Source organism: Pangasianodon hypophthalmus, chromosome 25 (genome assembly GCF_027358585.1).
Source record: "Pangasianodon hypophthalmus isolate fPanHyp1 chromosome 25, fPanHyp1.pri, whole genome shotgun sequence".
Taxonomy (NCBI): domain Eukaryota; kingdom Metazoa; phylum Chordata; class Actinopteri; order Siluriformes; family Pangasiidae; genus Pangasianodon; species Pangasianodon hypophthalmus.
In genome coordinates, this window is record NC_069734.1 from 11,021,957 (window position 1) to 11,042,064 (window position 20,108).

The following is a 20,108-nucleotide window of genomic DNA, read 5'->3' on the forward strand; positions in this document are numbered from 1 at the left end:
TTTATTTGTCTGTTTATGTCGATTAGCATTACGGAGTGACAGAACTGGCCTCCGCACTAGGGTGTGTCAGTTTCGTCAAAGTGTGCGTATACAATATGAGGGGTGCTAAACATGTGTATTTTGACATGAGAAACTCAAAATCACTTTAAGTTTTAAAATTCCAATATGTCTCGCTTGGTAAGTCATAATAAATAATATATAAATATTTAAATAATGGTAATAAATAATAATTATTATTAATAAATATTTTTAAATTTTAGCCCAGTATCTCATTGACGCTTATATTTGTTTTCAAAGGAATATCTTTAATGAAATTAAAACTTGCGCTCTATCGTTTGCCTTTTAAGTGAATTTTGAAGAACATTTTATTATATTGAATCTTTTTATTCATTAATTTATTGATGTCAAGCAAGACTTGATGAAACTTGTGGCTCACTAATCTGGTAGTTTCTACACTGACACTTCCTAATGGAATTGTTCTAACATTGCACCTTTTGGGGAATAAATATTAAATTATTGAAAACATGTATTTCTACGTTTTTCACCTGTCATATAGTGCACAAAATGTTACAATTTACCAAGCTAAAGGCAGTCTGATTTCAAACTCAATGGTTGTTCTGGTATTTGTATACCAAATGACATGTTTTTACTACTCCTCATAATAATAGGTACAATTGATTTTCACCCTAAAATTCATGCCCTACCTCCACACCCATATGATTGGCAGCACTCCTGAGTGCATGAGTGTAACAGCATTTTTATTGCTCTGTGCCAGCATGCTTCACAAGTCATGATATGACAAATTTGTCCAGTTTAAATTGAGAACAAGACTGCGCTAACACTGTATAAATAGTTGCTCTTGCCTTTAAAGGAAGGGTTTATTTCGTTTATACATCAATGCCTTAATAGATTATCATTTTTATCAGTATTTGGCTTCTGGTCATGAGCACAGCTCACTGTTTCCTGTTTCTCCATGCCTCACTGATACACACTTTTGGCATCTTAATTGGTCAACTTGCTACAGATCTACTGAAGTGACATGGGTGTAACTTTTTTTTTTTTTTAAAGTGCTAGCGACGAGAAGGAGGATTGACTTTCCTGATCAATGGGAAACCTTGTTGGTTCTTATCAAAAGCGTTTCTGAAGCAAGTTTAGTTTGTATCTAGTGTATCATGAGAAAGGATATGCTTCCATTTTACCCAGTGTTAAATTCACACACTCTTTTTAAGCACGTTCAACAATCACAGAATGATGAATGCTTTAAAGTGTTCTAAAATGTAAAAGTTACTGTTGATGACATGGCCTACATTTGTCTTCATTGAGAGCTGAAAGTAAAATGCGTAATGCTCCGGGCTGATTAAATTGGCCATTATAATGTCAGTTACAGCTGGTATAAAGCCTTACTTTATATTTAAATATGCTACAAAATAATGATTGTAGTTCTCTGCAAATAAATCCATAATACAGTAATGTGACCATATCACCAGGTATGAAATAAACATCCAGGTTTGCAGGTAAGGAAAGGAACCTTGCTTGTGCTGTGTTCATTTATAGACTTCTATATGAGGGAGTTTTATTATAGAGACATTTTCTTACAGATGTCCCCCTGAGAAACTAAATACCAGCTTCAGTGATCTTTTAGGAAGAGCATGGATCAGTTTCTGCCACAAGCTATTAAATAAAAGACTTTAAATAGTCTCCAGTTTAAAAAGGTTGTGTACAGCGTCCACAGTGTCCCTAGCATAAATAAGACCTACACCAAGCTATATGTATACTGGCATCAAGTATCAGTCCAGTACCATGCTCATTTGTTCGTACTTGTAAAAATTATTTGATACTAATGTCCGATATCATATTTCACAATTCATGCTGATCATCATACGACAGCTACAACTGAGAAGAGTGAAAGTGAACACATGCTTCTTCCGAGACACATGAAGCCAACCTTATCTGTTTGAACTGCTGCTCATGGTGTGTCACAGGGCAGCGTAACACACTCAGAGGAAAGTGCTCTCTGCCCTCTTCCATATACATGAGCTCACAGATGCCCACAATTGGCTAATGTTGCTGTGACTGACAGGGGAAAGGATATAACACCCCCCACCCCCACCCAGAGAGCATGGTCGGTTTTGCTCCCTTGACTGCTGCCCATGGATATCTGTGGCGTCATCAAGATTCAAACTCATGATCTATTAACAATAAGGCGAACTATTTTCTGTTGCACTACTCAGGAGTCTTAAACATTATCTTTTAACAGAGATTGCAAGGGAGGCCATAACCAACATAAACGGAGCTAAATAAAATGTTCCGTGATGCCACTGATCCCTTAATAGTAAGTAGGTTACTCAATTCTGTATCAGTATCAACAAGTACCAAGAAACAGCTACTTGTTCTCGTACTTGTTCTGGAAAATAAATGGCCTTGATGCATGCCTGTGTAGGTACTTCATCAGCTGGTGGTATTCTGTGTATATGATTAAATACAGTCTTTTCTATTGTGCAGTTGTGAAGTATGAATAGATGAGAATGATTGATTAAAAAAAAAAAAGAAACTGGTTAAATGTAAATGATGCAGCATTACTATTTACTGCTGAAACAGTATTCGTGTATGAAAGGAGGTCTTGACTTTGCATGAGAAGAAAATGAACTTGATCATTAATGAAACAAGTGTCCCAGGTTAAATTATCACAATATATGATGATATTTATTATAGCAAGATAGTTTACAGTCAGCAGTCAATCGTGTAGGAGACCGAAGGGGCTCATGTTCCCTAGGATGAGAGCAGAATGGTGGAGTTAAATGTGGATAAGGGCAGGTGCAGGAAAGGAGCAGGAGATTATGAGCCTCAGCCTTTTATCAGGAGTTCGACCTCACCAAGCCTGAGATTAAACTCGAATATTTTTGAAAGGAAACCCGAATGGCTGGAGAGCAGCTCCACACTCCGAGGAATTTATATATTCTTTCTGTACTTCCACTGCTGAGAAAACACCCCTGGTAGAAAGATGATCTAAGAAAGCATGCATTGCTAATTAATTCAGGTCTTCTTGCTTTCCACTTTTTGCTTATGAAAATGTGTAAACTGTCACATGGTGGCTGTGTATGTTTACGCCTGTACAAATATGTTCTGTGAAGTGTTCACTGGAAATGTACAGGGATCCATAACACCCTTCCCCCATCTCTTCCTGCACGGATGGACGCTCTAGCTAACAACGCTGAATGGTCATAAGGGCTTAATTAATGGTTTGGTTCCAGTGGAAAGCATTCTGCATGCTGGCCACTGCTCCCTAGTTGTATCGCATTGCTCTGGTGTAGTTTATTTCCAGGCAAAAGCCAGTAGTCCATGAAAGCATGCACAAGCACGCTGCTGAGAGTAACTTCTCAAAGTAGACTGAAGTTTAACCAGGCCCGGTTGTTAGTCTTGGCTTGTGTGATCTGTTCATCCAGTGATTTTTATAAAGCTCCTGAAAACTTCTTACTGTTATTTATAGCATCTGTGGTGAACTTACTGTTGACTGCAAAACAAAAACAGTTGACAGATTTTAGAAGCAAATTTTTTTTCCTGCCATTTTTCCTGGATGCTTTGCGTTGGGCAGGATTTTACTGGAAGTAGGTGACGGAAGGTCACGTCTTTAATAAAAACAGAATCAGAAAAATGCTTGCATCAGCTCTCTGCTAACATGCTCCAGTTTGTACCTCTGTGACTGTGATCAAATCTGCATCTAGCTAATGTTGTTAATATTTTCCATCAACCTTTTATCACAGTACTCACACTGATACCAGCACCATACACATTAACTTGTCAGTGTCACTGCTGTGCTGAGATTAATCCACCACCCAGAAAAACATCTGGTCACCTGTAGTACTAGAGGCCTTTACACTGATCGATGGGCTAAAGGGGGCCTGCCGGGTAACGTGTGCCTAGCAACAGAGACTGTATAAATACCTACTAAATTAGCCAGTGAGGGGAAATTAATTTAATCCACTCCTGATAAATGTTTTTCAACTAGATAGATTTTTAATAGAATTTAATTAGTACTAAATAAATTAAGCTTATTATACTATTATTATGACACTTAAAACCATGTTGACAAAGGTTTTAACTAAAAGTCTTCTTCAGCAAATAATCCCACCTGGATACTGTAGACTTGTACCTAAGAACTGCTGCTGTAATCATAAAGACCCTGATGCTCTAAAGTAGGTTTGTGCGATATTGATTGTTCATTGATTGCAATTTATAATCTTATAATATCATGGTAAACAATTTAATCATCCATAGACAGGAAAATGAGCATTTCCACAAGTTCAGGTTTAAGATTATTATGAGCTGGTATTATGAGCTGTGCAGTCTGAAAGTTAGAAATTCATGAAAGCTCAAGTGGGTGGTGGATTTTTAAGTGATTTAAGTGAGCAGTAAACTATAAAAAAAAAACATAGCTTCACATTACCATATAATTCTTTTAGAAATCAGTTGTCTAATGTTCACATGACATTGCCTCTGTTGATACTGCTCAGTGTTGAACAGGAGAGATCAGCAGAATGCCAGTCAAAAAAAAAAGTTTAATCTTTCTGGGTCAAAATCTTTGTTTCTTTTCCTTCTCTCTCAGTGAAACAAGTGGTACATCCCTAATAACTACAGTTAACTGATGTTAAATATGTACTTGTCTAAGGTTAGCTAAATCATACATACATCGAACATGATTTTATATCACATGCAAACAATCTCCATTTACCGTGACAGAATTAGTAAGCGGCAGAGCTTCCAGGAAGTGTCTGTTTCATTTTGGAGAGTTTAAAACACCTGAGCAGATCTTTCCAGGTTCTCATGTCAGTTTGCTCATCTCTAATTTTTTGTGGAAGAAATATACTGCTCTTTCAACATAGGTTTTTTTGAGTGATAACTTGTAAAGTATGCATATTCCGATGTTTTTTGCCAAGCTGCTACGCAAAATGCGTAACAGTTGGCAGGTCTGGTAATATAATCTCCAATAAACTGGCAAATGTAATATTGTGTAGGGATGATATCACATAAGCCTACTCTATAGTGTACAGCTGTAGAAGATAAATGATTTATAATCTATTATCTGGTGTCATCCAGAAGAGGAAGGGTTTTCTTTTGAGTCTTTGTCCTCTCAAGGTTCCTATCTCATGTTGTTTCAGGGAGTTTTTCCTTGTCGATGTTGCCTCTGGCTTAAACATTAGGGATCTAATTATGGATCTACATCTGCAAGCAGCTCTGTGATGATGCCTGTTGTTAAAAACAATACAATACAAATAAAATTGAATTGAGTAATAAGGTCCCTCAGTTCTCTCCAAAGCTTAAATGAGCAGTGCCAAGTTAACTGCCGGAGAGCTACTGTTGGGCCTATGAGCAGAACCCTTAACCCCTTAGCTGCTCAGCTCTGTGCTTGGATCTCAGCCTCATTTGTGATTTGGCTTTGAATGAAAGCAGCAGAATAAATAGAATTGAATTTTATTTGCAATCACCAAGGCTGTATCTGGAAGATTTAAAGAGCAACAGTAGTGTGATTTTACAGAGCTGGATGGATGGAGGGATTATATGAAGAGAGGAAGAGTGAGGGTAGAGAGGGAGGGATTTGGAAGCAATGGGTTTCCTGGGCAGGGAGAAGGTTGAGGCGCCCGACTGGAGCAGCTTGTGCTGGGTCTGCATTCTTGGCAGCTGGCAGAGGAAGCTAGTGTGTGTGAGAATCAAGTTAACCAGCTTGGCACTTTTCCTCCTCACTCTGGGTGGCTTGAACAGTTTGCTGTCCCTATTCTGAAGAAATTCAGGCAGTAGTTTTTTGGAACTATTTTAGGTTTAATTACTTTTATTTAGATATTATGGGGGTGTATATATGGTGTTTTGGTGTGTATTGGACAATACAATGCCTATGTGACAAACAGCAGCTTTGAGGAATCAACACTGCCTCCCAACTTTGCGCAGAATTGATAAAAATGCACTGAATTTAAACTAGTAGTCAGGCTGTCAGCTCGTTTTTAGTAGACAAAGGACATCCCATATAGAGTACCCATACCCCAATATACCCCAGTAAGTTTAAGGTTGTTGTCCTATTGAACCTCACAAGTCTCGAGTACCTTGCAGACTGGAACAGGTTTTCTTCTAAGATTGCCCTGTATTTGGTTTCATCCATCTTGCTGATCAAAAGCATCTCCATGACAGGATGCTACCACCACCATGCTTCACTGTGGGGCTGGTGTTCTTACTGATGAGCAGTGTTGAGCTTTCTGCTCCATGTCCACTCTCTGCCAAACACTGCAGTTTGTGCCAAGGCCAGTACAGGTATGTTTTGGTCTCATCAGGCCAGAGAGACCTTTTCTACATGTTTAAGACTCCAACATGGCTATTGGCAAAATCGTATAGCTTTTTTCTCTTCGTATTCGGGCTATGGTTATCCCATCTGTGCTGTGGATCTTTCCAGCACCTTCAGAGTTACCCTTGATCTCTTGATTGCTAATCTGACAAATGCCCTCCTTGCACAGCCACTGTCTTTTGCTGAACATCCCCCTCTAGGCCGAGTCATGGTTGTGCCATATTTTTTTTCCATTTTTAGTAATGAATTTAAAGGTACTCCATCAGATGTTGACTTGTTGGTCTTGTGGACTTGTTTAGATAGCTCCTTGGTCTTCTGAAACGTCTGTGTGGACTTTCAGGAACTGGAGTATTTATATTGCGATCATGTGACACTTTAATTGCACATAGGTGACAAAATTTTGATGGCAACTGATTGCACCAGAACTAAATACACAGCAATGAGGTGAACACTTATGCGTTCTCAATTTTTATTTTTTTTTTTTATATTGTAACAAAGAATTTTGCTATACACACACACACACACACTTTTATATTAGAGCCTTTCGCACCACGGGAACCTATTACCTGAACTAATTGTGGAACAACCCACTTTTTGGCGTTTTCGCACGTCTGGAACTGGGTGCGATTTTTAGTACCGGACTGCCTTTTTCGAGAACCAAATTAGCTCCTACTCTGGAGCAGGGTCTAACCAGCACGACTGGTACTATCCGTGACGTAAGTAGACGTTGATTGGCCAAACACGTACGAAAACGCCCTCACCCACCATGATTTAAAACGCTGTGTAAACATACTGTAGTGTCAACTTATTTTGCAAGTATGGAGAACAGCGATAGATGGATCACAGTGTCCTCCATCCTCCGGTTGTTTACATCGTTCTTCTTTGTTTCCGTTGTTGAACGCCGGGCACAAATGACGTCGCTGTCGAACGGCTTACGTCACTTCATAGTGCCCACTGTCGGTGCGAATGCAACCCTTTAAACGGTACTGGGAAATAGTTCACGCAAAATCACCCAGTACTTTAGTACTGTACATTTAGTTCTGGAACTAAAGCAGTGCGAGAGGCCCTATTGTAAGCTATTTTGTGTAGATTCATGACGTAAAGTATAATACCAATTAAGTCCCTTTCATTTCCAGGTTGTACAAAATGTGGAAAAGCTCAAGGGGTGGGGCAGGACGATGACACAGCAGTGAGTTCACAGGCTTTGTACCCTGAGTTACATGAGTGTTTAATAGTGGATGTGAATCAATAAAACTAGCCAGTAGTGTATAAGTCACTGTGCTCAGGTTTTGATTTAGTGGTCAGCATCGCTGCCTGTGCTCCTGAGCCAGCCTGAGGTGTGTGTGTGTGTGTGTGTGTGTGTGTGTGTGTGTGTGTGTGTGTGAGTATGTGAGAGGGAGAGAGAGAGGGAGAAAGTGAAAGTGAGTGTTGAGAATGTTAATCAGGTAGTTGACATGTGCCTTATGGTTCGAGTTTGACCCAGTGCTGGTGGTCACTTTGAGAGTGTGCTTGCCTGTCAGGCCTGTCCTGCCCCTGCTGCGTATCAGAATCGGGGGGAAAGAGCTCTCAGAGGACGTGCTGAATCACCCTGTGGTCCCAGACAGGATTCACTGTAATAAACACAAGCTTTTGAGCTTCCGGCTTGTCCGATTGCTTTGATTATCATGGCAGAGGGAATCCTGTTTTCCTCTGCCATGTAAGTCTGAGTAAGGCTCTTGTACTGCACAGTGTTTCTTATTTCTTTGAGAACAACTCTCCCTGCCAATGAATCAATTCAGACAGAATGAAACTGATGTCTGATTGACATGCCACAGTGTAGGTACTCATATGGGACTACAGACTGTGTATGGAAAATCTCCAGTAGTTTGACACTATTACCCTTCCTGTCAGGCTGATAGGATGCTGAGAAAGTGTTCATTTTGTCTGTAGAATAGCTTCTCTTTGTCAGTGTTGTTATTACTGCCACATGTAAACACAAAGTCCAGAAAATGAAAAATTTGAGTCAGCTGACTGAAATGACTAACAACATCAGAAATGTATTCAGTTCTCTAACAGCATAAATGGAGATGGATTGTTTGGGCAGTCAATCGGGGATTTCTGCTCTCCTCATACTGCACATGACACAGTGGCCATGTGACATCAGGTCTAAATACAGGCTCAAATTGTAGTGTTTGACTGGCATAATATGCCAATTTGACCCTTTGGTCCCATTTTTGTGTTTCCAGGAAAAACATCTGCATGTTAAACCTGAAAAAAAAAAAATCTATGAAATGAGCATAGAAAGCGCTGCTGCTTGTGGATAATTGACAGGAGCAGATGGTTCGTTAGGCAGAGGATACCGAGAGAGCTGTGACAATGTTACATTTGTGTGGCTGTTTTAATGAGCACAGTGTTTCTGATGTGTGCTTTCCCTCATTATTCTCCCCCTCCTTCTTTTTCTCCACAACAGGAGACTACATCCTTGATGCTAAACCAAAAGAGATCTCTGAGGTTCAGCGTTTGAACTACGAGCAGGTAAGGAGCTCTATAGCTGTGCTGTATTCCAAACATCTGGACACACAGCAGAGGTATTTGCTTCGTGTTTAGAAGCCTGAGCCGTGTGAGGGCGTCTCATAGAAATGCATCACGCAGGATCGGATGGTCTGGTGTATTCTCAGAGCTGTATGAGAGGGATTGGTGAAGGTGTTAGCAGTCACACATGTGCACCCAGCTGTCTTACTCAAACAGTGGGACCATTTACACCTTCTCACCGTTCTCATTATAGCTCTCATACCCTCATGCAGTTCCGGCGTGATTGAGTTCAGGGTGAGGGGACAAAGATTCCTTTACAGGATGTACATAATCGGCAGAAAATAGACTTTTTCCGCTTTTAGGCAGACTTTAGCTTGCACAAGTTCATCTAAATTAGATTTAGATGAACTTGCATGAAATTTAACTTTCACTGGCTAAAAGACTACCACCAGAATTTCTAATAGTGTGGTATTTAGTACCTGTTCATGTTTGATACCAACAGGAAGTAAAAGTATTTGGAGGCGGGATTAACAGTGCTGTTCATTGCTGATTGGCTTTGCATATCAAATGTACAACTATTGTTCAAAATTCATATCAGCACAAACAATGATTGTTTTTTTTTTTTTTTTTTTTTTTTTTAAATCATTATGGGTACAATTTTGCTGAAATATTTTTGACGTTAGCAATGACCTTACAATGCTATTTTGGTTTTGTTATATTTTCAGTATTGGGTAAAATTAATATCATTTTAATTTGGCCATGGTGCAGATATTCTTCTCCTTCACATTTTATAGATAATTTTCTTGCATCGATCGTTCTTTTCAGATAATCTGTGTACTTGTACCATGTTGAACTTAACAACGGTGCCCTTGCTCATTATTGCGATAATGTTGTGTGTTTACATGGCAGAGCTCTTGCACAGGTCTGGAGAGCCTGGAAAAGTATGGAATTTAGAAGCCCACTTTTCCATACCTGGAAAATGCTGAAAAAAGTATGGATATTCTGTTGTAGACATTAACCTAATGCATAAAACATTTAATCTTTTCCTTTTTCCTGATACATTTAATGACTTTTAAAAAGTAAATTGAACACAGAATGTGAGTTAGTATGCAGAGTTTAAAAAAATAATAATCTGATAAAAGTCTTAAAGGTCTGGATTTTTTGTCCCAAAACAACAGAGCAAGAAGCCTGTTGTCACTGATATGCCTGTTCAAACAATTAGGTGAAAAATGAATTGCAAGTTCCATTATTATCAAACTAGAACTCCAAGCTTTCATCATCATCCATTTTTAACAGTTAACACAGATGCTAGTGTAGCTGCACTCTAGCTATTCAGAAGAGATCATGTTTAGATCAGGTGAAATGCTTACGCAGATGTTACTGATCAAAGAAGTGAGTGTTGAGAGAGACAGAGAGAGAGGGAGGGGGGATAGAAAGAGTGTAGAAAAGAGTGAGAGATGGAGAGAATAAAAAAATGAGAATTCCTCCCTGATGTGTGTTGTTTTATCCTCCTTTTCTTCCTCTTGCTCTGCGTTCTGCTCCTCTTTCAAAGACAGTGGCACCAGGCCAGAATGGCGTACCTCTATCTCTGTGCGTGTGTGTGTGTGTATGTGTGAGTGTGTGTGAGAGAGAGAGAGAGAGAGAGAGAGAGGATCACAGTGTACAGAGCCAGCTCTCCGGTACTGAACATGCTGTACATAGTAAAGACAGAAAGACAGTGCATGCTCAGAAATGCAGCACTGCTCATTGTCTCATCGCCCTTTATCAGCACTGACAGCGACGATGTTCGTCTTCTGAAAATAAAGCCTAATTATGATACAGCTGTCAGGATTTCAAAGGTCTTTTCTTTCTGCCCTTGTCAGCTGTGATGTGTTTTTGCTCACATTGTCCTTTTCCGGAGCTCTTTTAAGGTGAGGTTCATTTTCCCTCTGTCTCCACTCGCACTCCTGAGCACTTGAGTCTATTTTTGTATGTGGGCTCTGAAAGCGTGAGAATAGCTGGATTAAAATAGAAGTGTCTCAGATGTTCGTGTGTGTTTATGTTGTAGCTCAGCCTGAAGCTGAATGCTGGCTCAATTGGTGAGTGTTAGATGTTCTTCTGAGCTGCTGTCATTTCAAGACTGTAAATGCTCCAGCAGGGATGGACTGGCAGGCGTAGCACTCTCCTCGCCTTTTTGTAGGACTGTTTAATCTCTAGTGCTGTCTGTCTTGCTCCACATTTTTGGCTCAACAAAGCCATTTGCTTTAGTTCCTCCAGTGTAATGGCTTCTGCGTTATTCAGAGTTGTGATTATTCTTTGAATCCCCTCACCTTTGAACCCCCTCACCCCTCACAATAGCTCTGTAGCACTGGAACAAAACTCCTGACTGAAATGGAGGCCAAATTATCATCTACTGAAAAAACAGAAAAGCCCCCCAGCCCTCCTTTTTGTTTCAGAAAACTTAAACTCTTATACTGACACTGGAGACTCCTTCCAAAAATGCACTGTTCTAGCTGTGCTGTTCATAGAAGATCAACACCTCCTGAATCAGAATTGAGAATTGAAATGCCCTGTGGTATAAATTCATTCATCTTGCTTTTTGTTTCTACTTTTGAAAAATAGTTTAAAAACTACAAGCAAATTGAAATCATTGATAAGCAAATTACTGTAACAACAAAAAGGGAACTGCAGAGGATGCAGATCAGGTGGCAAGAACAGGGATGCAAATGTAGTTAAATCTAGATTCAAATCATACAGATTCATGTACAAATATAAACATATCCATCTCCCCAAAGCCATGCCCCCAAACGCAAGGTAGAACCACCACGAATGCTAGTGCTAAAGGAGGGACTTTCTGAAATGGCAAGCAATATGATTGACAGGCAGCTAGAAACACCTGATTGGTTGGATGTTGGTTTCTCATATCATTTTTTTCCTCCCATTTCAGAGGCTGGAGTTTCTCCTCTCAGCAATCAGAATCTGAAGAGAACTAATTTTGTGTAAACTATTGCACAGATTGTTCTGACTTCTTCACTGACTCCATCTTTAAGTTTCAGCTTTAATGACATTTGACAGAGAGAGAGGGAGAGGGGAGAGAGGGGACTGGAAGGAAGCTTAAAGGAAGGTTTACTGGAGGCCAGTCAGACACAGTATTTATACCACAGCTGTTTGTAATAACATGGAGAGAGGATAGACTGATGTGACCATACAAACACACACACACACACAGGACAAGCTAAAGCAGCAGAGAGCGGGAATGTGTGAGAAGTGGACCGTAAGGGTGGGCGAGGGTGAGTACTGAGCACGGAGCACAGCATGGCGGGATGAGGTCGGTGTGCAGATGGGTTTTGTTTGCGGCAGGTTGCCCAGTGGAACTGATGGTGCCGTAATGAATCATATTCACACATGTTCCAACAGGATGCTGACTCATGTTCCCTCACAGCACAACGAAGCAGTTTTTAGAAAATATTTTATGTGGCTTCTATTTATAAATCATCGCATTCAGGTTTATGCCCTATGAACTTTAACAGTACAAACCAGATATATCCAATTCACTCACACACTGTATGTAAAGCCTAAGTGCAGCCCAAATGGCCTGAATAAAACCACAGAGAGGGAGAGAGAGGAAATCAGAAGAAAGGAGTGAATAAAATGCTTTTCCTATTAGACTGAAGCTTTATTTTAACATCCAAGGATTACAGTGTAAAATATGAAACATTTGTGTGAAGCCAAATCTGATTAACATCCAGCAAGATTTAATTGACAGCTCTGTCTAAAATTCCCAGTTTTCCTCACTGTTTAGAGAATGCAGTAGACTATAAGGCTATGCTTGCTAGGCTAGCTTCAGCTTTCTAGGTTGCTCAGGCTCAGAGACTAGGTAAGTGGGACTTCATAGTTTTGATAACACCTAGCTAGGAGGGACAAGCAATATTAGCAAGCTTTACCCAAGCTTAGCCCCACCCACTTTACATCAAAAAGCGTGTGCGCATGTGTGTGTGAGGCAGCAGCTGCCGAGTTCCTGGTCACGACTCCACTGATGGGCCGTGATTGTGTGTGCAGGAAGTACAGCAGGTTTCGCTGACCTCGGCCTGATGGGACAGTGTTCAATAACCCAGTGTTTGCTGTTTTTGCTGCTGCTCAATGGCCTGCAGTTTTGTAAAGTTCAGTTATATTTGCTTTATTGTGCAGCATATGGGCCTGGCTGTGTAAATGTTTTCTCTCTCTCTTCTTTCTTCCTTTCCTTTTAACTCTCTTTCTTGTTCTATTTGTCTACTGGTTATTCTCCATTTCTTTTTCTCTCACTTGTGTTCATTTCAGTAAGCTTCATGGGAAGCACAATCATTCGAGCACTGATGTATTAGGAAATGGAAGGACTTCCAAAAACACTTAGTTTTAGTTACAAAAACATTTAGTTCAATGATGCAAAAAAAAAAAAACACAAGAAGGAATAACAATTAACAATGGTGTGTGTGTGTGTGTGTGTGTGTGTGTGTGTGTGAGTGTGCGTGTGCTATTTGCAATGCTTACACTATGCTAAACAAGTCTATAAGCCTCCCTTTGGCCGGGGTTGCATTTGCTCTTAAATGCATGTGTGTGTATTCAAGATGGCTGCAACACATATCCTGCTTTCATTCAGCACACTAATTATACATGTCCAAAAAAAAATCAACACGTGTGGCATCATACCAACACAGACATAATGTGAAGCAGCACACCAAATGATACCCGAATGGCAGCTATTGCGAAATATAACCTCTGTTGTCGCAACAAGGTTGGTTTAATGGCCTGATATAACATCTGTGTTGGAGCTGCTGTAGCTGTCTCTGCCAGTTTCTCAAGATACACCTCATTATAGACTCCTTCACTTCTCCCACCAACTTCACTGTTTACCTTGTTATGCAAAATCAGATGAAGCTGTCATAGAAGGTATGTGCACAATGCTGCTTGCGTAGCTGGTGTGTCCACATGCGTAAGTGTAGTCACATGTTTGGAATAACCCTGGCCTTTGTAGTTATCGATTAGCATCTTAGCTCCAGTGCAAAACAAAAAAAGCAGCTGTCACATATCAGTATACGTATGTCAAATATGTTTTGGGTAAAAAGGAAACTGTACATTTAATTTAACTGGTCCTCTAATATTTGTTTTTAGTGGTTCACGGTTGATGGTCTTGTATATTGTACTGCTTTCATTTCTGCTAACAGTATGAGTGTGTGTGCCTATGTAGAACATGAGCGATGCCATGGCGGTCCTCCACAAGCTACAGACGGGTTTGGATGTGAACGTGAAGTTTACAGGCGTCAGGGTGTTCGAATACACCCCTGAGTGCATCGTCTTCGACCTGCTTGACATCCCACTATACCATGGCTGGCTGGTTGAGCCCCAGGTGTGTGAACTCATTCAAAACTACAGCAGCACTTGAGAATCAAAATGGTGCACCATATCTTTTACTTGAGCATTATTGAGTAACTTATTGAGCATTATAGTGTTCAAATAAATCAGATATGCTAGGGTTAGGGTTAGGGGATAGTGTTTTCCCACGTTTATAGGATTTCTTTGTTGTTTCGAGTCATAACAGCATGACATCGGCTAAACACAGTTTCTGTTGGAAACAGTACAGCAATGAGCAGGAAAAATCCTCACTGTTTCTCCAGTTCAGCTACCACATGAAATGAGACAGCTCTGACCTTAGATTAGCATTTATGGTGTATCCTAGGGCACTCAGGGCAACAAGAGCACCATATTGTAGGGTCTTTTTTTTTTCCAATCAAAACATTATAGATTGCAGCTTTAATACAAATACACTCATTGGTCACTTTAATAGTAACATTTTGTACACCTGCATATTCATGGAGTTATCCAGTTAGCCAGTTATGTGTTACATAAAATCATTCAGATAAAGTTCAAGAGCTTCACAACAAAGATCAGAATGGGGTTGTTGGTGCCCAGACAGGCTGGTCTGAGTATTTCAGTAACTGGTCTACTGGGGTTTCAGTGGTGCAAGAAACATCCAGTCAGTGGTAGTTCTGCAGACACTTGTTGATTAGAGAGGTCAGGGGAGAATGGCCAGACTGGTTTGAGCTGACAGGAAGGCTACGGTAACTCTAATAGCCACTCTTTACAACTGTGGTGAGCAGAAAAGCATCTCAGAATGCACATACAATTACATAAGTTTTAACTGTATAAGCGTACAGGTGTTCCTATTAAAGTGACCACTAAGTGTGTAGAGTGAGAGATAAAATAAAGGGAGAATAACACTGATTATGCGAGAAACTAAGCTGCTACTCTCATTTTCCCAGCATCCTCTCTGATTTTATGAGTTTATCAGAGTTCTAAGAAACAGAATACTTGATTTGTTTTGTTTTTCAGTTTGTTCAAATATCTCATAGGGACTTAAATTTAATGCAGTAAAACAAAAATGTTTTCATACTTCTCTCTCTCTCTCTCTCTCTCTCTCTCTCTCTTCCCTCTGTGTAGATGAGTGATATAGTGAAGGCGGTGGGGAACTGCAGTTATAACCAGCTGGTTGAGAAGATCATCAGTTATAAGCAGTCGGAGAACAGCGAGCTGGCTGGAGAAGGTGTGAGGGTCCTTTCATTCCTCTGTTACCTCCAGCCCTTTATGTCTCTTTCTTCCATCTTTTTCAAGGGTTTTTTTTTTCATATTCTCATCTGGTGAAAGTAATTGTGGCATTGGCTGTTTTGTGAATAGGACAGTCTTTATGTAAAAAGCATCTGGGATGTGTGTGTATGTGTTAAACATTGTGATTTATTGTATAACTGATTACTGACTCTCTTTCTCTTTCTCGCTTGCTCTCTTTTTCTTGCTCGGTTGCTCTCTTACTTGTTCTCCTTGTATGTATTTTCATTTACATCACATTGTTCAGTAGGCTAAATTTTTCATGCCTCTTTCATCACATAAATATTTAAATAAATGATAGCAAAGTTAGTCATGAAGTCTGTAGCTACACACAGACGCACATACATGCCCCCCACCCCCCACCCACACACACGTCTTTTCTCTGTTTTTCTTTTGTTCTTCAGCTTGGGTGTGTCCTTTCCTTTCTGCTGTATCACACTGTTTCTATCTGAAGGCATATGTAGTCAAACAACCCTCTCTCTGTGTGTCTCTCCCCATCTGTTTCTACCTCTCTCTGTCTCTTTCTCTCTCTACCTCTCTCCACCTCTTTACATTTCTGTACCTCTTTCTTTCTACTTCTACTCTCTCTCTCCTACCATATGCTGGGTCTGTGTCTGCCTCTCCATCTACATGCTGTGGTTATGCATGTGTACACTCAACATCCACACCTGTACACCTGCACAATCATGTGGCAGCAGCTCAATGCATAAAATCATGCAGATACAGCTCAAGAGCTTCAGTTAATGTTCACATCAAACATCAGAATGAAGCAAAAGTGTGATCTCTGTGATTGTGGAATGGTTGTTGGTGCCAGGTGGGCTGGTTTGAGTATTTCAGAAACTGCTGATCTCCTGGGAATTTCACACACAACAGTCTCTAGAGTTTACACAGAATGTTGTGAAAAATAAAAAACATTGAGTGAGCAGAAGTTCTGTGGGGGTAAACGCCTTGTTGATAAGAGAGGTCAGAGGAAAAAAACCAGATTGGTGTGAGCTGCCAGGAAGGATATAGTAACATGTATAATCTCTCACAGTTGAAGATTAGGAAAAAAAAATCCCCTTGTCTTTTTCCAGTCTTCAACGGTCCAGTTTTCATGAGTCTGTGCCCATGATTTACATTTACATTATTCATTTAGCAGACGCTTTTGTCCAAAGCAACTTACAAATGAGAAATACAAGCAAAGCGATATCAAACAGAGAACAATACAAGTAGTGCTACCATACAAGATTTTTAATTTAGTGCTAGAGGAGCAAAGTGCACAGAGTAGAGGTATAAGAGCCAGTGTAAGTGGCTTTTTTTCTTTTTTTCTTTTTTCTTTTTTTTTTGGAGAGAGAACAAGTTAGGGGTTAGTTAAGTGTTTTGAAGACAGTGACTGATTCTGCTGTCTGGATTGAGGTTGGAAGTTTATTCCACTGCTGAGGGACAGTCAGTTTGAATGTTTTGGAAAGGGACCTCACACCTCGCTGAGTAGGCACTGCCAGGCATCGGTCGTTAACTGATCGCAGGTTGTGGGAGGGAACATAAACCTCAAGGAGAGTGCTGAGGTAGGGGTAGCCTCATATTCATGATAGCCTCATATTCTCGTTCTTGGCTGACAGGAGTGGAACCTGATGTGGTCTTCTGCTTTTGTAGCCCATTCACCTCAAGGTTTGATGTGTTGTGCGGTCTGAGATCACACTTGTAAAGAGTGTTTATCTGAGTTTATATAGACTTCCTGTCAGCTCAGACCAGTCTGGTCATTCTCCTCTGATCTCTCTCATCAAGAAGGTGTTTCAGACTGCAGACCCTCCACACACAGAATGTTTTTTAGAGAATCTAGAGACTGTTGTGTGTTAAATTCCCAGGAGATCAGCAGTTTCTGAAATACTCAGACCAGCCCATCTGGCACCAACAACCATGCCACAGTTATAGTCATGGAGATCACAAGTTCTCCTCATTCTGCTGATTGTTGTAAACATTAACTGAAGCTTTTGGTCTGTATCTGCATGATTTTATGCATTGTGCTACAGCCACATCATTGGCTGATTGGATAAATGCATAAATGAGCAGGGGTACAGGTATTCCTCTGAAAGTGGATGGTGAGTATATACTCTCCACAATCATCACAACACCAGCTGAAGGAATATCTTTTAGAATTGATGCCAAGGCTCACTGAAGCTGTTCTGGTGGCCTGACACCATACTATGACACTTTATATTGTTTTTCCTTTTATTTGTCACATGTCAGTAGTTTCATTAGAGACAGTGAGGTCAGTGAGGGAGAAGGTTGAGGCTTGTCAGTGTTTTTATCCCATTTTCAGTTGACCTTGCAGACAGCAGAGGCTCTAAATATTGCAGAGCTGCTTTAATGTTAAGGTATTTATTTATAAAATCACTAACTGATCCACACCTTTTCCCACTTAGGCTTAAGTTCAGGGTTGAGACTGGTATAATCATACAGTATGACATGTACCTGCCTGTTTGTATGGGTGTGTATTATATTTCTGCCTATACAGTAGTCTGATAGTGTGTGTGTGTGTGTGTGCATCAGCAGAATTGGAATCTTACTGTGTTTTCATGCTTCTGTGATTAACTTTAGGACACTGGTACATGGATGTGTAATGATGTGCACCTTTGTGATGTGTGTTGCGTCAGGCTTCGTGGCGGAGCAGTTCCTTCACAGTACGGCCACGCAGCTGACCTACCACGGCCTGTGTGAGCTCACATCCACCGTGCAGGAGGGGGAACTATGCGTGTTCTTCAGGAACAACCACTTCAGTACCATGACCAAATTCAAGGTGACAAACACACACACACACACACACACACACACACACACCAATCAGCCATAACATTAAAACCACCTGCTGCCTAATATTGTGAACCTGGAAGTGATTCTTGGTGTTGTCACATCCTCGCTTCTCCATTCATTCTGAACCACAAGACTTTCATTTAGTTTTTCATTTTCTGCCCCCTAATGGACATGTTTATGTTACATGCATGAATGAAGGACGACACCTTCGCTTATTCACAAATACACACTGCAGATGTATAAACAATAGGACAGATTGTTTAATCAGCAGTCCCACACTTCACAAAGACTGTGCCATTTAGAAAACAGCAGCTCTCTGAAGTTCCCTATATTTACCCCGTTTTTATACATATGGATAAATCTAGAGTAGGATCACATCCTTGTAGACGTAAACTATACCATAATTCTCTGCACCAGATGAGAGTCCACAGAAGTTGAGATAATTTTTGATTATATTTGTATTTATGTTCATAGATTGTCAGAACTTGTTCTATGGTTTAGCATTTAGACTACTCACCTTGGCTGTAACAGCCAAGGCAACCGAATGTAAAAACATTTTGTGGCGGAAAAGCCAGTTCACTCACCACTCTTGTGTCCTGTGGGATGCCAGCCCTGATGCCCACTTTTAGATCAGGATCCATGTTTGCCAGTCCAGTAAATTAGCATGCTGTGGTGAATAAATAACTGTCATGTGCACAGTGTCCTAAAATGACACAGGAACCTTCTAAAGAGATTGAGGCAGACGAACACAACTTAACTCAGCTACACTTTCTCTAAAACACAGAGCGAGTCATTAGCCAAGCCTTCACATACTGATACACTCTGAGATTTTCAACAGCCCTTCAAATCACTTTTCCTCTGGCTCAGCAAAAGTCTAATCGAAAGCGAGATGCATCATCTGAGTGCATAATCACAATCCGTGGCCACAGCACTGTTCTAGTTTCTAGTCTGAGTGGAGAGAGAGAACTGTAATAGGTGCATTATGATCACACACAACTCAAGTTTGCATGTGATCACTAGTGAACACATAATATAATTTAACTAAATATTAAAAGTGTACTTGTTTTCATCAGAAATTTTATCCTTAACTGAGAAGTGATGTGTTTCATTAGTATATGACAGATATGGCATCTTAATGCCTCAATTTCTGGAAAGATGTTTTGACATCAAAAATTTGAGCCAAAACGCTGACATATAACTGCCATAATATATACAACGTGATGTGGCCTGACATGAAGTGGAGTTCCTGTTACCCAGGACTTGCTTATTTTCATATAACAGCACATCCACTGCAACTTGCCAATGAATAAAACAATTTTTTTAAAATCCATTTAACATCGGGGAAGTTACTTTCTGTAATTGCTTACATTATAAACACTCTAAACAGATGAAAACTGCAGCTTGTCATGTTGCTAAGAAACCGGAAAGCACAAAGTCCTCTGTCCTGAAGACCTACACCGGCAAACTTACAGCGTTACCTCCGACTGTAGCAAAACACTGACACTGAAGTCTCCTTACATCAGTGTCAAATAATCATACTGCTTACAGAAAGCTTTACCATATCAACAATAACATGGCTTTCTTTTTAATATAACAGTACTGTTTATCATTACCTGTAAATTATGTGAGCATCTACTATACAAGTCCATGAGTTAGTTGTTACTATAGAAACAATAATGTATTAGAACAAGAAAAATTAATATAAACCTTGTAGCTGGCATTACTGTCAAAGCTGCTGTTATAGAAAACCTCTTCTGACCAACGAGAATCAGGAATTTTACAGCGATGTGATATTCATGAAGTGTTGAGGGTGTTGGGGTAAGATGAACTTTGTGGGTCTGTGGTTACAAGCATACGGGACAGT

General features: G+C 40.2%; 1 protein-coding gene across 1 annotated transcript in view; it reads left to right on the forward strand.

Annotated features, from left to right (window-relative positions):
• mindy2 (MINDY lysine 48 deubiquitinase 2) overlaps window positions 1-20,108 on the forward strand; it is a 34,915-nt gene that overhangs the window by 6,280 nt on the left and 8,527 nt on the right. Inside the window, exons 3-6 of the mRNA XM_026937436.3 lie at window positions 8,778-8,842; window positions 14,043-14,201; window positions 15,293-15,395; window positions 18,088-18,230. Of these exons, the coding sequence (XP_026793237.3) occupies window positions 8,778-8,842; window positions 14,043-14,201; window positions 15,293-15,395; window positions 18,088-18,230 (470 nt within the window). The remainder of the gene's footprint in view (window positions 1-8,777; window positions 8,843-14,042; window positions 14,202-15,292; window positions 15,396-18,087; window positions 18,231-20,108) is intronic.